Raw genomic sequence first — 14126 nt, 5'->3', positions numbered from 1 at the left:
AGGAGCCAAGGAAGAGCAGAGCAGAGCAAGCGCCTCTCACTCACTCACGCTGTACCTTGGTCTCTACTCTTATCCCCAGAACCTGAACAAGCGGGGGGGGGGAAAAACACACCGTTAGGGACGGACACACCCCTCCAGGATCCATCCGGGGGATCCGCTGCCGGTTGCTCCCCGGGAAGGAGGGGGGGGGGGAGCTCACCTTGGTGTGGAAGTACTGGAAGACGTTCCTGAGGATGTCGGCCTCGACGCGGGGCAGGACGAGCTCGCGGGGGGCGGCCACGGCCACGTGCCCGTAGCACAGGATGAGGGTGCTCTTGATCTTCTCCACCTCCGTGTCGCTGCGGTCCTGGGAGAGGGGTAGGGGGGTGTCCTGGTGAGAACAGCTGGGAGGGGGTTGGTCACCGGGGGGGTGGAACCCAAAATTGGGTGTTCCGGAGCCTTCCAGGCCATTGACCAAGAAACTGTTGTCGATCAACTATTTGCACCCTCTGCCCAGAGCAACCGGGACTCGTCGGGGTGTAAAGTGGGTGTTAAGAGGCCTGGGAGACAGGAGGGTGTTCCTGTCCTTACACCCATCCTGGAACTGTGAGATAGGAGGGTGTTCCTGTGCTCACACCCATCGTGGAACTGTGAGATAGGAGGGTGTTCCTGTGCTCACACCCATCCTGGAACTGTGAGGTAGGAGGGTGTTCATGTCCTCAGTGTGGAACTGTGAGATAGGAGGGTGTTCCTGTCCTTACACCCATCCTGGAACTGTGAGATAGGAGGGTGTTCCTGTCCTTAGTGTGGAACTGTGAGACAGGAGGGTGTTCCTGTGCTCAGTGTGGAACTGTGAGATAGGAGGGTGTTCCTGTCCTCAGTGTGGAACTGTGAGATAGGAGGGTGTTCCTGTGCTCACACCCATCAGGGAACTGTGAGATAGGAGGGTGTTCCTGTCCTTAGTGTGGAACTGTGAGATAGGAGGGTGTTCCTGTGCTCAGTGTGGAACTGTGAGATAGGAGGGTGTTCCTGTGCTCACACCCACTGTGGAACTGTGAGACAGGAGGGTGTTCCTGTGCTCACACCCATCCTGGAACTGTGAGATAGGAGGGTGTTCCTGTCCTTAGTGTGGAACTGTGAGATAGGAGGGTGTTCCTGTGCTCACACCCACTGTGGAACTGTGAGACAGGAGGGTGTTCCTGTGCTCACACACACTGTGGAACTGTGAGATAGGAGGGTGTTCCTGTGCTCACACACACTGTGGAACTGTGAGATAGGAGGGTGTTCCTGTGCTCACACCCATCCAGGAACTGTGAGATAGGAGGGTGTTCCTGTGCTCACATCCATCCTGGAACTGTGAGACAGGAGGGTGTTCCTGTGCTCACACCCAGTGGGGAACTGTGAGATAGGAGGGTTGAGACTGTGACCACCACTCTAAACCACACTGTGACCACCACTCTCAACCACACTGTGACCACCACTTTTCAACCAGACTGTGACCACCACTCTTGATCAGACTGTGACCACCACTCTCAACCACACTGTGACCACCACTCTTGACCACACTGTGACCACCACTCTCAACCACACTGTGACCACCACTCTTGACCACACTGTGACCACCACTCTCAACCACACTGTGACCACCACTCCCAACCAGTCTGTGACCACTACTCTCAACCAGACTGTGACCACCACTCTCACCCACACTGTGACCACCACTCTCACCCACACTGACCACCACTCTCAACCACACTGTGACCACCACTCTCGACCACACTGTGACCACCACTCTCAACCACACTGTGACCACCACTGTCAACCACACTGTGACCACCACTCTCACCCACACTGTGACCACCACTCTCACCCACACTGACCACCACTCTCAACCACACTGTGACCACCACTCTCAACCAGACTGTGACCACCACTCTCACCCACACTGTGACCACCACTCTCACCCACACTGACCACCACTCTCAACCACACTGTGACCACCACTCTCGACCACACTGTGACCACCACTCTCAACCACACTGTGACCACCACTCTCAACCAGACTGTGACCACCACTCTCAACCACACTGTGACCACCACTCTCGACCACACTGTGACCACCACTCTCAACCACACTGTGACCACCACTCTCCACCACACTGTGACCACCACTCTCAACCACACTGTGACCACCACTCTCGACCACACTGTGACCACCACTCTCAACCACACTGTGACCACCACTCTCAACCAGACTGTGACCACCACTCTCAACCACACTGTGACCACCACTCTCGACCACACTGTGACCACCACTCTCAACCACACTGTGACCACCACTCTTGATCAGACTGTGACCACCACTCTCACCCACACTGACCACCACTCTCCACCAGTCTGTGACCACCACTCTCCACCACACTGTGACCACCACTCTCCACCACACTGTGACCACCACTCTCAACCAGACTGTGACCACCACTCTCCTCCACACTGTGACCACCACTCTCCACCAGACTGTGACCACCACTCTCCACCACACTGTGACCACCACTCTCACCAACAGGTTTTTTCCCCTCTCCTTTTCCTTTGGACTCAGGGGGGGCCCAACAAACCCCACTCTGTTCCTGCCCCAGGGTGCTGGGTCATACATTTGGGGTTTGTGGGTTCAAACCAGTTGTTTGCCTGTATAATCACAGTTATTGTATTGTTTTATTAAATTGTTATTCTGATTTATAATCTCTCTTTTGAGTTGGGTTCATTTCCCCTGCTGATGATCCACCCCTGAGGATTCACCCCTGATGATCCATCCCTGATGATCCCACCCCTGATGATCCATCCCTGAGGATCCCACCCCTGATAATCCCATCCCTGAGGATCCATCCCTGAGGATCCATCCCTGATGATCCATCCCTGATGATCCCATCCCTGATGATCCATCCCTGAGGATCCATCCCTGAGGATCCATCCCTGATGATCCCATCCCTGATGATCCACCCCTGATGATCCCATCCCTGATCATCCCATCCCTGATAATCTCATCCCTGATGATCCCATCCCTGATGATCCACCCCTGATGATCCCACTCCTGATGATCCATCCCTGATGATCCCACCCCTGAGGATCCATCCATGAGGATCCATCCCTCATGATCCCTTCCCTGATGATCCACCCCTGATGATCCCATCCCTGATCATCCATCCCTGATCATCCCATCCCTGATAATCTCATTCCTGATGATCTACCCCTCAGGATCCCTTCCCTGATGATCCCACCCCTGATGATCCCATCCTTGATGATCCCACTCCTGATGATCCATCCCTGATGATCCATCCCTGATAATCCCACCCCTGATGATCCCACCCCTGATGATCCCACCCCTGATGATCCATCCCTGATAATCCCATCCCTGATAATCCCACCCCTGATGATCCCATCCCTCATGATCCATCCCTGATAATCCCATCCCTGATAATCCCACCCCTGATGATCCATCCCTCATGATCCATCCCTGATGATTCATCCCTGATGATCCATCCCTGATGATCCATCCCTGACGATCTCACCCCTGATGATCCCATCCCTGACGATCCCATCCCTCATGATCCCATCCCTCATGATCCATCCCTCAGGATCCCTCCCCTCCCGACCCCAGCCCCGATTTCCCACTCCCAGCCAGGGCACGACTCCCTTCCCTCATCTCTCACCTTGAAGATGCTGAAGAGCCCCACGGATTTCTTGAACACGTCCGACCTCACAAAATCCTCCAGCTTGGCCAAGGTCTCCTCCAGGTGATTTATGGCACAGATCCCGAAGCAGGAAGCGAGTCCCTGAGGGAAGGAGGGGAGAAAAAAACCCCATTAACAGCCCGGGCAATTAATTGGGCAGCCCCAGCTCATGCTCCCAGAGCCTGTTTATGGCTTTAATTCCCGTGCCGAGGGAATTCCGGGCACGATGACACCGTCACTGCCTGGGTGACAGGTTGGGATGTGGACAGACAGGCACAATTCCCAGTGGGAAGTTGGGAATGGGGCGGGCTGGGCGAGTCCTGGGCTGGGAATCCATAAACAGAGAAGCTCCAGATGGAGTGGGATGAGCTGGAGAAGAGCCAGGAAGAGCAGCTGGGAATGGGCAGGAAAAGCTCCATCCCGACCTCAGCTCCGGGGGCAGGGAAAGGGGAAAACGAGCTGGAAAGGGGGGGGGGGGGAAATATCCTGCAAAGCTTCCAAAAGCTTGGAAATTCCTCCCTGGGAGGGTGGTGGGAGGCTGGGATGGAATTCCCAGGAGGAGCTGTGGCTGCCCCATCCCTGGAAGTGCCCGAGGCCGGGTCGGAGCAGCAACCTGGGATAGCGGGAGGCAGGGGGTGGGACGAGGCTTTAAAGTCCCTTCCCGCCCGGACCATCCCGGAATTCCACGACTTTAGCAGGGAGGGGGACAAGGGATGACGGTTTTAAACCAAAAAAGGGGCAGGTTCAGGCCAGAGGAAAGGAGTTTTTCGCGCTGAGGGCGCTGGAACACCCGGAGCAGGCTGCCCAGAGAGGTGCCAAGCCGGACCACGGGACGCGGAATGGCTCAGTTTGGAAAATCCCCCCCCCCCCTCGATCCCACCCAGCCCACCCACCCCTTCCAGTGTCCCCAAGTGCCACCTCCCCAGGGATGCTCAATCCCACCCCACCCCCCCCCCCAAGGGATGGGGATCCAGGGATGGGAGGGATTCCCAGGAGGGAATTTCCCCCAATATCCCAAATAAACCTCCCCCCCTGGAGGGAGAGCCCGGCGTGGCAGGACCACCAGACGTCCCCTGGCACCAATTCCTCACCTCCCTCTCGGCCTCCTCCTGGTACCTGGCTGTCTCCAGGAGCTCCTGGAGCTGCTTCTGCACCAGCTCCTTGCTGGCACAGGCTCCCAGGGTCGTCCCGATGCATTTATACAGGAAATTCTGGGAAAAGCAACGGGAATGTGACCGTGGGGGACCCCCCCCCGAAGACGCCACGAGTCGGGTCTGACCGGCGCAGGAAAAGCCTTGGGACAACATTCCACTTCCAGCATTCCCTTCCTGGTGGTCCTCCTTCCCTCCCAGACCCTTTCCCAGCTGGATTGGCCACTCCTAGCCCTTCCCAGGGCCTTCCCAAGCCTCACCTTTTCCAGGTGGGAGCCGTTGTAGCTGCTCAGCTGGCGGCACATCTCGGTCACCAAGGGGCAGCTCCACGTGTCGTCCGGCACGGCCGCCAGGCTGTCCTGCAGGAACTGCGTCCCAAAAAACCCTCAGCATCCCAAAAAAAACCCCCTGCTCCCGGAGCCACAGACTCCCACAGCCCCAGGGAAAGCTGCTGGACCTTTGGAATGGGTGGCTGTCACTCCTGGATCCCCATGGAAAGCTGCTGGACCTTTGGATTCCCACCCTGGATCCCCATAAAAAGCTCCTGGACCTTTGGATTCTCACCCTGGATTATCTTGGAAAGCTGCTGGACCTTTGGATTCTCACCCTGCATCCCCATGGAAAGCTCCTGCACCTTTGGATTCTCACCCTGGATCCCTTGGAAAGATCCTGCACCTTTGGATTCTCACCAGGGATCCCTTGGAAAGTTGCTGGACCTTTGGATTCTCACCAGGGATCCCCATGGAAAACTCCTGGACCTTTGGATTCTCAAATTGGATGTCTTGGAAAACTACTGGACCTTTGGATTCTCACCCTGGATCTCCTTGGAAAGCTGCTGGACCTTTGGATTCTCACCCTGGATCCCCAAAAAAAGCTGCTGAACCTCTGGATTCTCTCCCTGGATCCCTTGGAAAACTACTGGACCTTTGGATTCTCACCCTGGATCCCCAGGGGAAACTCCTGGACCTTTGGATTCTCAACCTGGATGTCTCATGGAAAGCTGCTGGACCTACACTGGATCCCCATGGAAAGCTCCTGGACCTTTGGATTCTCACCCTGCATCCCCAGGGAAAGCTCCTGGACCTTTGGATTCTCACCAGGGATCCCTTGGAAAGCTGCTGGACCTTTGGATTCTCACCCTGGATCCCCATGGAAAACTGCTGGACCTTTGGAATCTCACCAGGGATCCCTTGGAAAGCTGCTGCACCTTTGGATTCCCATCCTGGATCCCTTGGAAAGCTGCTGGACCTTTGGATTCTCACCCTGGATCCCCATAAAAAGCTGCTGGACCTTTGGATTCTCACCAGGGATCCCTTGGAAAGCTGCTGGACCTTTGGATTCTCACCCTGGATGTCTCATGGAAAGCTGCTGGAATCTCCTTTTCCAAGAGCCAAAATCCAGGGAAAGCCTGTCCCCTGCCCTCCCCCCAGCCCTCCCAGCACAGGGATCCTCACCTGCAGCAGCTTCTCCTCCCATTCCTGCTGGGACAGGGACTTCTCCGTGTTCTCTAGGAAAAAGCACAGTCGGATACTGGTTACACTGGTCATCCAGAGGCACCTGGAGCCAGGCTGGGAGAGCTGGGAATGTTCACCTGGAGAAGGGGGAGGATCCAGGGAGAGCTTGGAGCACATTCCAGGGCCTGAAGGGGCTCCAGGAGAGCTGGAGAGGGACTGGGGACAAGGGCTGGAGGGACAGCACACAGGGAATGGCTTCCCAGGGTTAGGTGGGATATTGGGAAGGGATTCCTGGCTGGGAGGGTGGGGAGGGGCTGGGATGGAATTCCCAGAGAAGCTGTGGGTGCCCCATCCCTGGGAGTGTCCAAGGGCAGGTTGGATCCCCCTGGGATGGTGGGAGGTGTCCCTGCCCCTGGCAGGGGGTGGGAATGGATGTCACTCCTGCAATCCCACCACAACTCCTGCAATCCCACCCCAAACTCCTACAATCCCACCCCAAACTCCTGCAATCCCACCCCAATTCCTGCAATCCCACCCCAATTCCTGCAATCCCACCCCAACTCCTGCAATCCCACCCCAACTCCTGCAATCCCACCCCAATTCCTGCAATCCACCCCAACTCCTGCAATCCCACCCCAACTCCTGCAATCCCACCCCAATTCCTGCAATCCCACCCCAAACTCCTGCAATCCCACCCCAACTCCTGCAATCCCACCCCAATTCCTGCAATCCTACCCCAAAATCCTGCAATCCCACCCCAATTCCTGGAATCCCACCCCAATTCCTGCAATCCTACCCCAAAATCCTGCAATCCCACCCCAATTCCTGGAATCCCACCCCAATTCCTGCAATCCCAAACTCAAGCAATCCCACCCCAAACTCCTGCAATCCCACCCCATTTCCTGCAATCCCAAACTCCTGCAATCCCACCCCAACTCCTGCAATCCCAAACTCCTGCAATCCCACCCCAAACTCCTGCATTCCCACCCCAATTCCTGCAATCCCACCCCAATTCCTGCAATCCCACCCCAACTCCTGCAATCCCAAACTCCTGCAATCCCAAACTCCTGCAATCCCACCCCAAACTCCTGCAATCCCACCCTAACTCCTGCAATCCCACCCCATATTCCTGCAATTCCAAACTCCTGCAATCCCAAACTCCTGCAATCCCACCCCAATTCCTGCAATCCCACCCCAACTCCTGCAATCCCAAACTCCTGCAATCCCACCCCAACTCCTGCAATCCCACCCCAACTCCTGCAGCTCAGCCAACGGGACTTAAGGAAGGAGGAGGGAATGGAGGAATATCCCCCTGGAAATTGGGGATACTGGGATCAGGGGTTAGGCCAGGCCTGGGAATCCTTTTCCACCCTCTGAGCTCACACTTGGTCCTTCCTTGGGATGTTCCTGCTCACGGGACACAGGGAATGGCTTCAAACTGGAAAAGGGGAGGTTTCCACGGGATATTGGGAAGGAATTCCTGGCTGGGAGGGTGGGGAGGGGCTGGGATGGAATTCCCAGAGGAGCTGTGGCTGCTCCATCCCTGGAAGAGTCCAAAGGGCAGGTTGGATCAACCCTGGGATGGTGGGAGGTGTCCCTGCCCACGGCAGGGGGTGGGAATGGATGTCACTCCTGCAATCTCACCCCAAACTCCTGCAATCCCAAACTCCTGCAATCCCACCCCAATTCCTGCAATCCCACCCCAATTCCTGCAATCCCAAACTCCTGCAATCCCACCCCAATTCCTGCAATCCCACCCCAACTCGGGCAATCCCACCCAACTCCTGCAATCCCAAACTCCTGCAATCCCACCCAACTCCTGCAATCCCAAACTCCTGCAATCCCACCCCAACTCCTGCAATCCCACCCCAACTCCTGCAATCCCACCCAACTCCTGCAATCCCAAACTCCTGCAATCCCACCCCAACTCCTGCAATCCCACCCCAACTCCTGCAATCCCACCCCAATTCCTGCAATCCCACCCCCATTCCTGCAATCCCAAACTCCTGCATTCCCACCCCAACTCCTGCAATCCCACCCCAACTCCTGCAGCTCAGCCAACGGGACTTAAGGAAGGAGGAGGGAATGGAGGAATATCCCCCTGGAAATTGGGGATACTGGGATCAGGGGTTAGGCCAGGCCTGGGAATCCTTTTCCACCCTCTGAGCTCACACTTGGTCCTTCCTGGGGATGTTCCTGCTCACGGGACACAGGGAATGGCTTCAAACTGGAAAAGGGGAGGTTTCCACGGGATATTGGGAAGGAATTCCTGGCTGGGAGGGTGGGGAGGGGCTGGGCTGGAATTCCCAGAGGAGCTGTGGCTGCTCCATCCCTGGGAGTGTCCCAGGGCAGGTTGGATCCCCCTGGGATGGTGGGAGGTGTCCCTGCCCACGGCAGGGGGTGGGAATGGCTGATCCTGGAGTCATGGAATGGCTTGGGTTGGAAGGGACCTTGAGGATCATCGAGTTCCTCCAGGACCTCAAAGGTCATTCCCAGCCCAACCCATCCCGGGATGACTCTGATTTCCATCCATCCCACAGCAGGGACAAACCAACCCTCAAATATTCCCTGTCCTACACCCAACCCGCCAGGACTGACCCCACCGGGACGCTCCCGGTTGGAATTAGTGGCTCCAGGGTGATTAAATTCCTTATTAAAACAGGGGATGAGGAATTCAACCCACCCCTGGATGCAGGATCAGGATCAGGAGCCCAGCCTGGGATTGGGATGAGGAATTCAACCCATTCCTGGATGCAGGGTCAGGATCAGGAGCCCAGCCTGGGATTGGGATGAGGAATTCAACCCACCCCTGGATGAAGGGTCAGGAGAAGGATCAGGATCCCAGCCTGGGATTGGGATGAGGAATTGAAGCCACCCCTGTCTGAGGGGTCAGGATCAGGATCAGGAGCCCAGTTTGGAACTGGGATGAGTAATTCAACCCACCCCTGGATGCAGGATCAGGATCAGGATGAGGAGCCCATTTTGGGATTGGGATGAGGAATTCAACCCACTCCTGGGTGCAGTGTCAGGAGAAGGAGAATGAGCCCAGCCTGGGACTGGGATGAGGAATTCAACCCACCCCTGGATGCAGAGTCAGGATCAGGAGCCCAGGCTGGGATTGGGATGAGGAATTCAACCCATTCCTGGATGCAGGGTCAGGAGAAGGATCAGGAGCCCAGTTTGGGATTGGGATGAGGAATCCAACCCACCCCTGGCTGTGGGGTCAGGATCAGGATCAGGAGCCCAGCCTGGGATTGGGATGAGGAATTCAACCCACCCCTGTCTGAGGGGTCAGGATCAGGATCAGGAGCCCAGTTTGGGATTGGGATGAGGAATTGAAGCCACCCCTGGATGAAGGGTCAGGAGAAGGATCAGGAGCCCAGCCTGGGATTGGGATGAGGAATTCAACCCACCCCTGGCTGAGGGGTCAGGATCAGGATCCCAGCCTGGGATTGGGATGAGGAATTCAACCCACCCCCAGTGCCTCGGTCTGGGAACCACGGCGGGGTCGCATCAAGGGTTGGACTGGATGATCTCGAAGCTCCCTTCCAACCCAGTTGATTCTCTGATTCTCTGACTGAGCTTGCAGAAGGTGATCCCAGGAGAAGCCCCTCCCTTCCTTACCTTCCAGGTGCTCCACCAGGAGGGGGATGCTCTTGTCCCAGGGGGGTTCCAGGGCGGGGTGGATGCCGGAGCGCAGGACGTGGAGCAGGCGCAGGGCGGCCGCGCCCCGGCCGTCCCCCACGTAGGGGTGGCAGGAGACCACCTGGAAAAGGGGACATGGGACAAGGGGTGGGTGCTGGGAAAGGTGTGTCCAGGTGAGGGGGGAAATATGGGACAAAACACAGGAGTGGGAGTCGTGGAACCATTAAACGGTTTGGGTCGGGAGGGAGCGCAAAGAGCGTCTTGTCCCTTCGGCTCAGGGGGCAGGGACACCTTCCCCTATCCCAGGTTGCTCCAAAATCCTGTCCAACCTGGCCTTGGACACTTCCAGGGATGCCCCATGGAATCACAGAGTGGTTTGGGTCAGAGGGATTTTAAGGATCACCTGGTTCCAACCAGGGACACCTCCCACCATCCCAGGCTGATCCAACCTGGACTTGGACACTTCCAGGGATGCCCCATGGAATCACAGAGTGGTTTGGGTTGGAAGGGATTTTAAGGATCACCTGGTTCCAACCAGGAACACCTCCCAACATCCCAGGCTGATCCAACCCAGCCTTGGACACCTCCCACCATCCCAGGCTGATCCAACCTGGACTTGGACACTTCCAGGGATCACAGAGTGGTTCAGAGGGTCAGAGGGAATTTTGAGGATCACCTGGTTCCAACCAGGGACACCTCCCACCATCCTGGGCTGATCCAACCTGGACTTGGACACTCCCAGGGATCACAGAGTGGTTTGGGTCAGAGGGATTTTAAGGATCACCTGATTCCAACCAGGAACACCTCCCACTATCCCAGGTTGATCCAACCTGGCCTTGGACACTTCCAGGGATGCTCCATGGAATCACAGAGTGGTTTGGGTTGGAAGGGATTTTAAGGATCATCTGGTTCCAACCCCCTGGGCAGGGACACCTCCCACCATCCTGGGCTGATCCAACCTGGACTTGGACACTCCCAGGGATGCCCCAGGGAATCACAGAGTGGTTTGGGTGGGAGGGGATTTTAAGGATCACCTGGTTCCAACCAGGAACACCTCCCACTATCCCAGGGTGATCCAACCTGGACTTGGACACTTCCAGGGATCACAGAGTGGTTCAGAGGGTCAGAGGGAATTTTAAGGATCACCTGGTTCCAACCAGGGACACCTCCCACCATCCCGGGCTGATCCAACCTGGACTTGGACACTTTCAGGGATCACAGAGTGGTTTGGGTGGAAAGGGATTTTAAGGATCACCTGGTTCCAACCCCCTGGGCAATGACACCTCCCACCATCCCAGGCTGATCCAACCTGGCCTTGGACTCTTCCAGGGATGCCCCATGGAATCACAGAGTGGTTTGGGTCAGAAGGGATTTTAAGGATCACCTGGTTCCAACCAGGGACACCTCCCACCATCCTGGGCTGATCCAACCTGGACTTGGACACTTCCAGGGATCACAGAGTGGTTCAGAGGGTCAGAGGGAATTTTGAGGATCACCTGGTTCCAACCAGGGACACCTCCCACCATCCTGGGCTGATCCAACCTGGACTTGGACACTCCCAGGGATCACAGAGTGGTTTGGGTCAGAGGGATTTTAAGGATCACCTGGTTCCAACCAGGAACACCTCCCACCATCCTGGGCTGATCCAACCAGGCCTTGGACACTCCCAGGGATGCCCCATGGAATCACAGAGTGGTTTGGGTCAGAGGGGATTTTAAGGATCACCTGGTTCCAACCCCCTGGGCAATGTCACCTCCCACCATCCCAGGCTGATCCAACCTGGACTTGGACACTCCCAGGGATGCCCCATGGAATCACAGAGTGGTTTGAGTCAGAGGGGATTTTAAGGATCACCTGGTTCCAACCAGGAACACCTCCCACCATCCCGGGCTGATCCAACCTGGACTTGAACACTTCCAGGGCTGGAGCAGCCACAGCTCCTCTGGGCAACCCAGGTCAGATTTTTGGGGGGGGTTTGCCTCTTATGAACCATCTGGGAAAGCTGAGGGAGGCACCAAAATCCAGGGAAAGGCAGGGAAAAACATCCCTCCAGGCCACTCACCAGGAGTCTCGTGGTCAGAGCGTGGGGAGAGGGAAGATTGGCTACGAGAAGAAGGGAAGAGAGCATGAGATCATCCCCCATGGGGTGGGATGGCCCCAATCCCTCCTGTGTCCCCCATGGGATGGGATGGCCCCAATCCCACCTGTGTCCCCCATGGGATGGGATGGCCCCAATCCCTCCTGTGTCCCCATAGGATCATCCCCCATGGGATGGCCCCAATCCCTCCTGTGTTCCTCATGGGATGGTCCCAATCCCACCTGTGTCCCCCATGGGATGGGATGGCCCCAATCCCTCCTGTATCCCCCACAGGATCATCCCCCATGGGATGGGATGGCCCCAATCCCACCTGTGTCCCCCATGGGATGGGATGGCCCCAATCCCTCCTGTGTCCCCATAGGATCATCCCCCCTGGGATGGGATGGCCCCAGTCCCTCCTGTGTCCCCCATGGGATGGCCTCAATCCCTCCTGTGTCCCCCATAGGATCATCCCCCATGGGATGGGACAGTCACAATCCCTCCTGTGTCCCCCATAGGATCATCCCCCATGGGATGGGACAGTCACAATCCCTCCTGTGTCCCCCATGGGATGGGATGGCCCCAATCCCTCCTGTGTCCCCACAGGATCACCCCCCATGGGGTGGCCCCAATCCCTCCTGTGTCCCCACAGGATCATCCCCCGTGGGATGGGATGGCCCCAATCCCTCCTGTGTCCCCCATGGGATGGGATGGCCCCAATCCCTCCTGTGTCCCCCACAGGATCACCCCCCCTGGGATGGCCCCAATCCCAACCCTGTGTCCCCCATGGGATGGGATGGCCCCAATCCCTCCTGTGTCCCCCATAGGATCACCCCCCCTGGAATGGCCCCAATCCCTCCTGTGTCCCCCATAGGATCATCCCCCAAGGGATGGGATGGCCCCAATCCCAATCCCGTGTCCCCCATGGGATGGGATGGCCCCAATCCCTCCTGTGTCCCCATAGGATCATCCCCCAAGGGATGGGATGGCCCCAATCCCAATCCCGTGTCCCCCATGGGATGGGATGGCCCCAATCCCACCTGTGTCCCCCACAGGATCATCCCTCATGGGATGAGCCCAATCCCTCCTGTGTCCCCACAGGATCATCCCCCATGGGATGGGATGGCCCCAATCCCACCTGTGTCCCCCACAGGATCATCCCCCATGGGATGGGACAGTCACAATCCCTCCTGTGTCCCCCATGGGATGGGATGGCCCCAATCCCTCCTGTGTCCCCCATGGGATGGGATGGCCCCAATCCCAACCCTGTGTCCCCCATGGGATGCCCCCAATCCCTCCTGTGTCCCCCACAGGATCACCCCCCATGGGATGGCCTCAATCCCACCTGTGTCCCCCACAGGATCATCCTCCATGGGGTGGGACAGTCACAATCCCTCCTGTGTCTCCCATGGGATGGGATGGCCACAATCCCTCCTGTGTCCCCCATAGGATCACCCCCCATGGGTTGGCCCCAATCCCTCCTGTGTCCCCCATAGGATCATCCCCCCTGGGATGGCCCCAATCCCTCCTGTGTCCCCCATAGGATCATCCCTCATGGGATGGTCTCAATCCCTCCTGTGTCCCCCATGGGATGGCCACAATCCCTCCTGTGTCCCCACAGGATCATCCCCCATGGGATGGCCCCAATCCCTCCTGTGTCCCCATAGGATCATCCCCCCTGGGATGGCCCCAGTCCCTCCTGTGTTCCCTACAGGATCATCCCCCATGGGATGGGATGGCTTCAAACCCTCCTGTGTCCCCATAGGATCATCCCCCATGGGATGGGATGGCCCCAATCCCTCCTGTGTCCCCCACAGGATCATCCCCCATGGGATGGGATGGCCCCAATCCCTCCTATGTCCCCCACAGGATCATCCCCCCTGGGATGGCCCCAATCCCTCCTCTGTCCCTCACAGGATCACCCCCCCTGGGATGGCCCCAATCCCTCCTGTGTCCCCCAAAGGATCACCCCCCCTGGGATGGCCCCAATCCCTCCTGTGTCCCCCAAAGGATCACCCCCCCTGGGATGGCCCCAATCCCTCCTGTGTCCCCCACACGATCACCCCCCCTGGGATGGGATGGCCCCAATCCC

General features: G+C 57.5%; 1 protein-coding gene across 1 annotated transcript in view; it reads right to left on the bottom strand.

Annotated features, from left to right (window-relative positions):
• The window catches only part of MROH1 (maestro heat like repeat family member 1), an 84675-nt gene that overhangs the window by 49365 nt on the left and 21184 nt on the right, over positions 1-14126 (bottom strand). Inside the window, exons 8-14 of the mRNA XM_032700963.1 lie at positions 12020-12124; positions 9937-10078; positions 6313-6365; positions 5119-5226; positions 4799-4918; positions 3687-3809; positions 200-346 (exon numbers count right to left, since the gene is read on the bottom strand). Coding sequence (XP_032556854.1) covers positions 200-346; positions 3687-3809; positions 4799-4918; positions 5119-5226; positions 6313-6365; positions 9937-10078; positions 12020-12124 — 798 coding nt within the window. The remainder of the gene's footprint in view (positions 1-199; positions 347-3686; positions 3810-4798; positions 4919-5118; positions 5227-6312; positions 6366-9936; positions 10079-12019; positions 12125-14126) is intronic.

This window comes from Chiroxiphia lanceolata, chromosome 1 (genome assembly GCF_009829145.1).
Source record: "Chiroxiphia lanceolata isolate bChiLan1 chromosome 1, bChiLan1.pri, whole genome shotgun sequence".
Classification (NCBI taxonomy): Eukaryota; Metazoa; Chordata; class Aves; order Passeriformes; family Pipridae; genus Chiroxiphia; species Chiroxiphia lanceolata.
The sequence above is the reverse complement of the archived record's forward strand: the minus strand, read 5'-3'. Positions and strand labels throughout refer to the sequence as shown.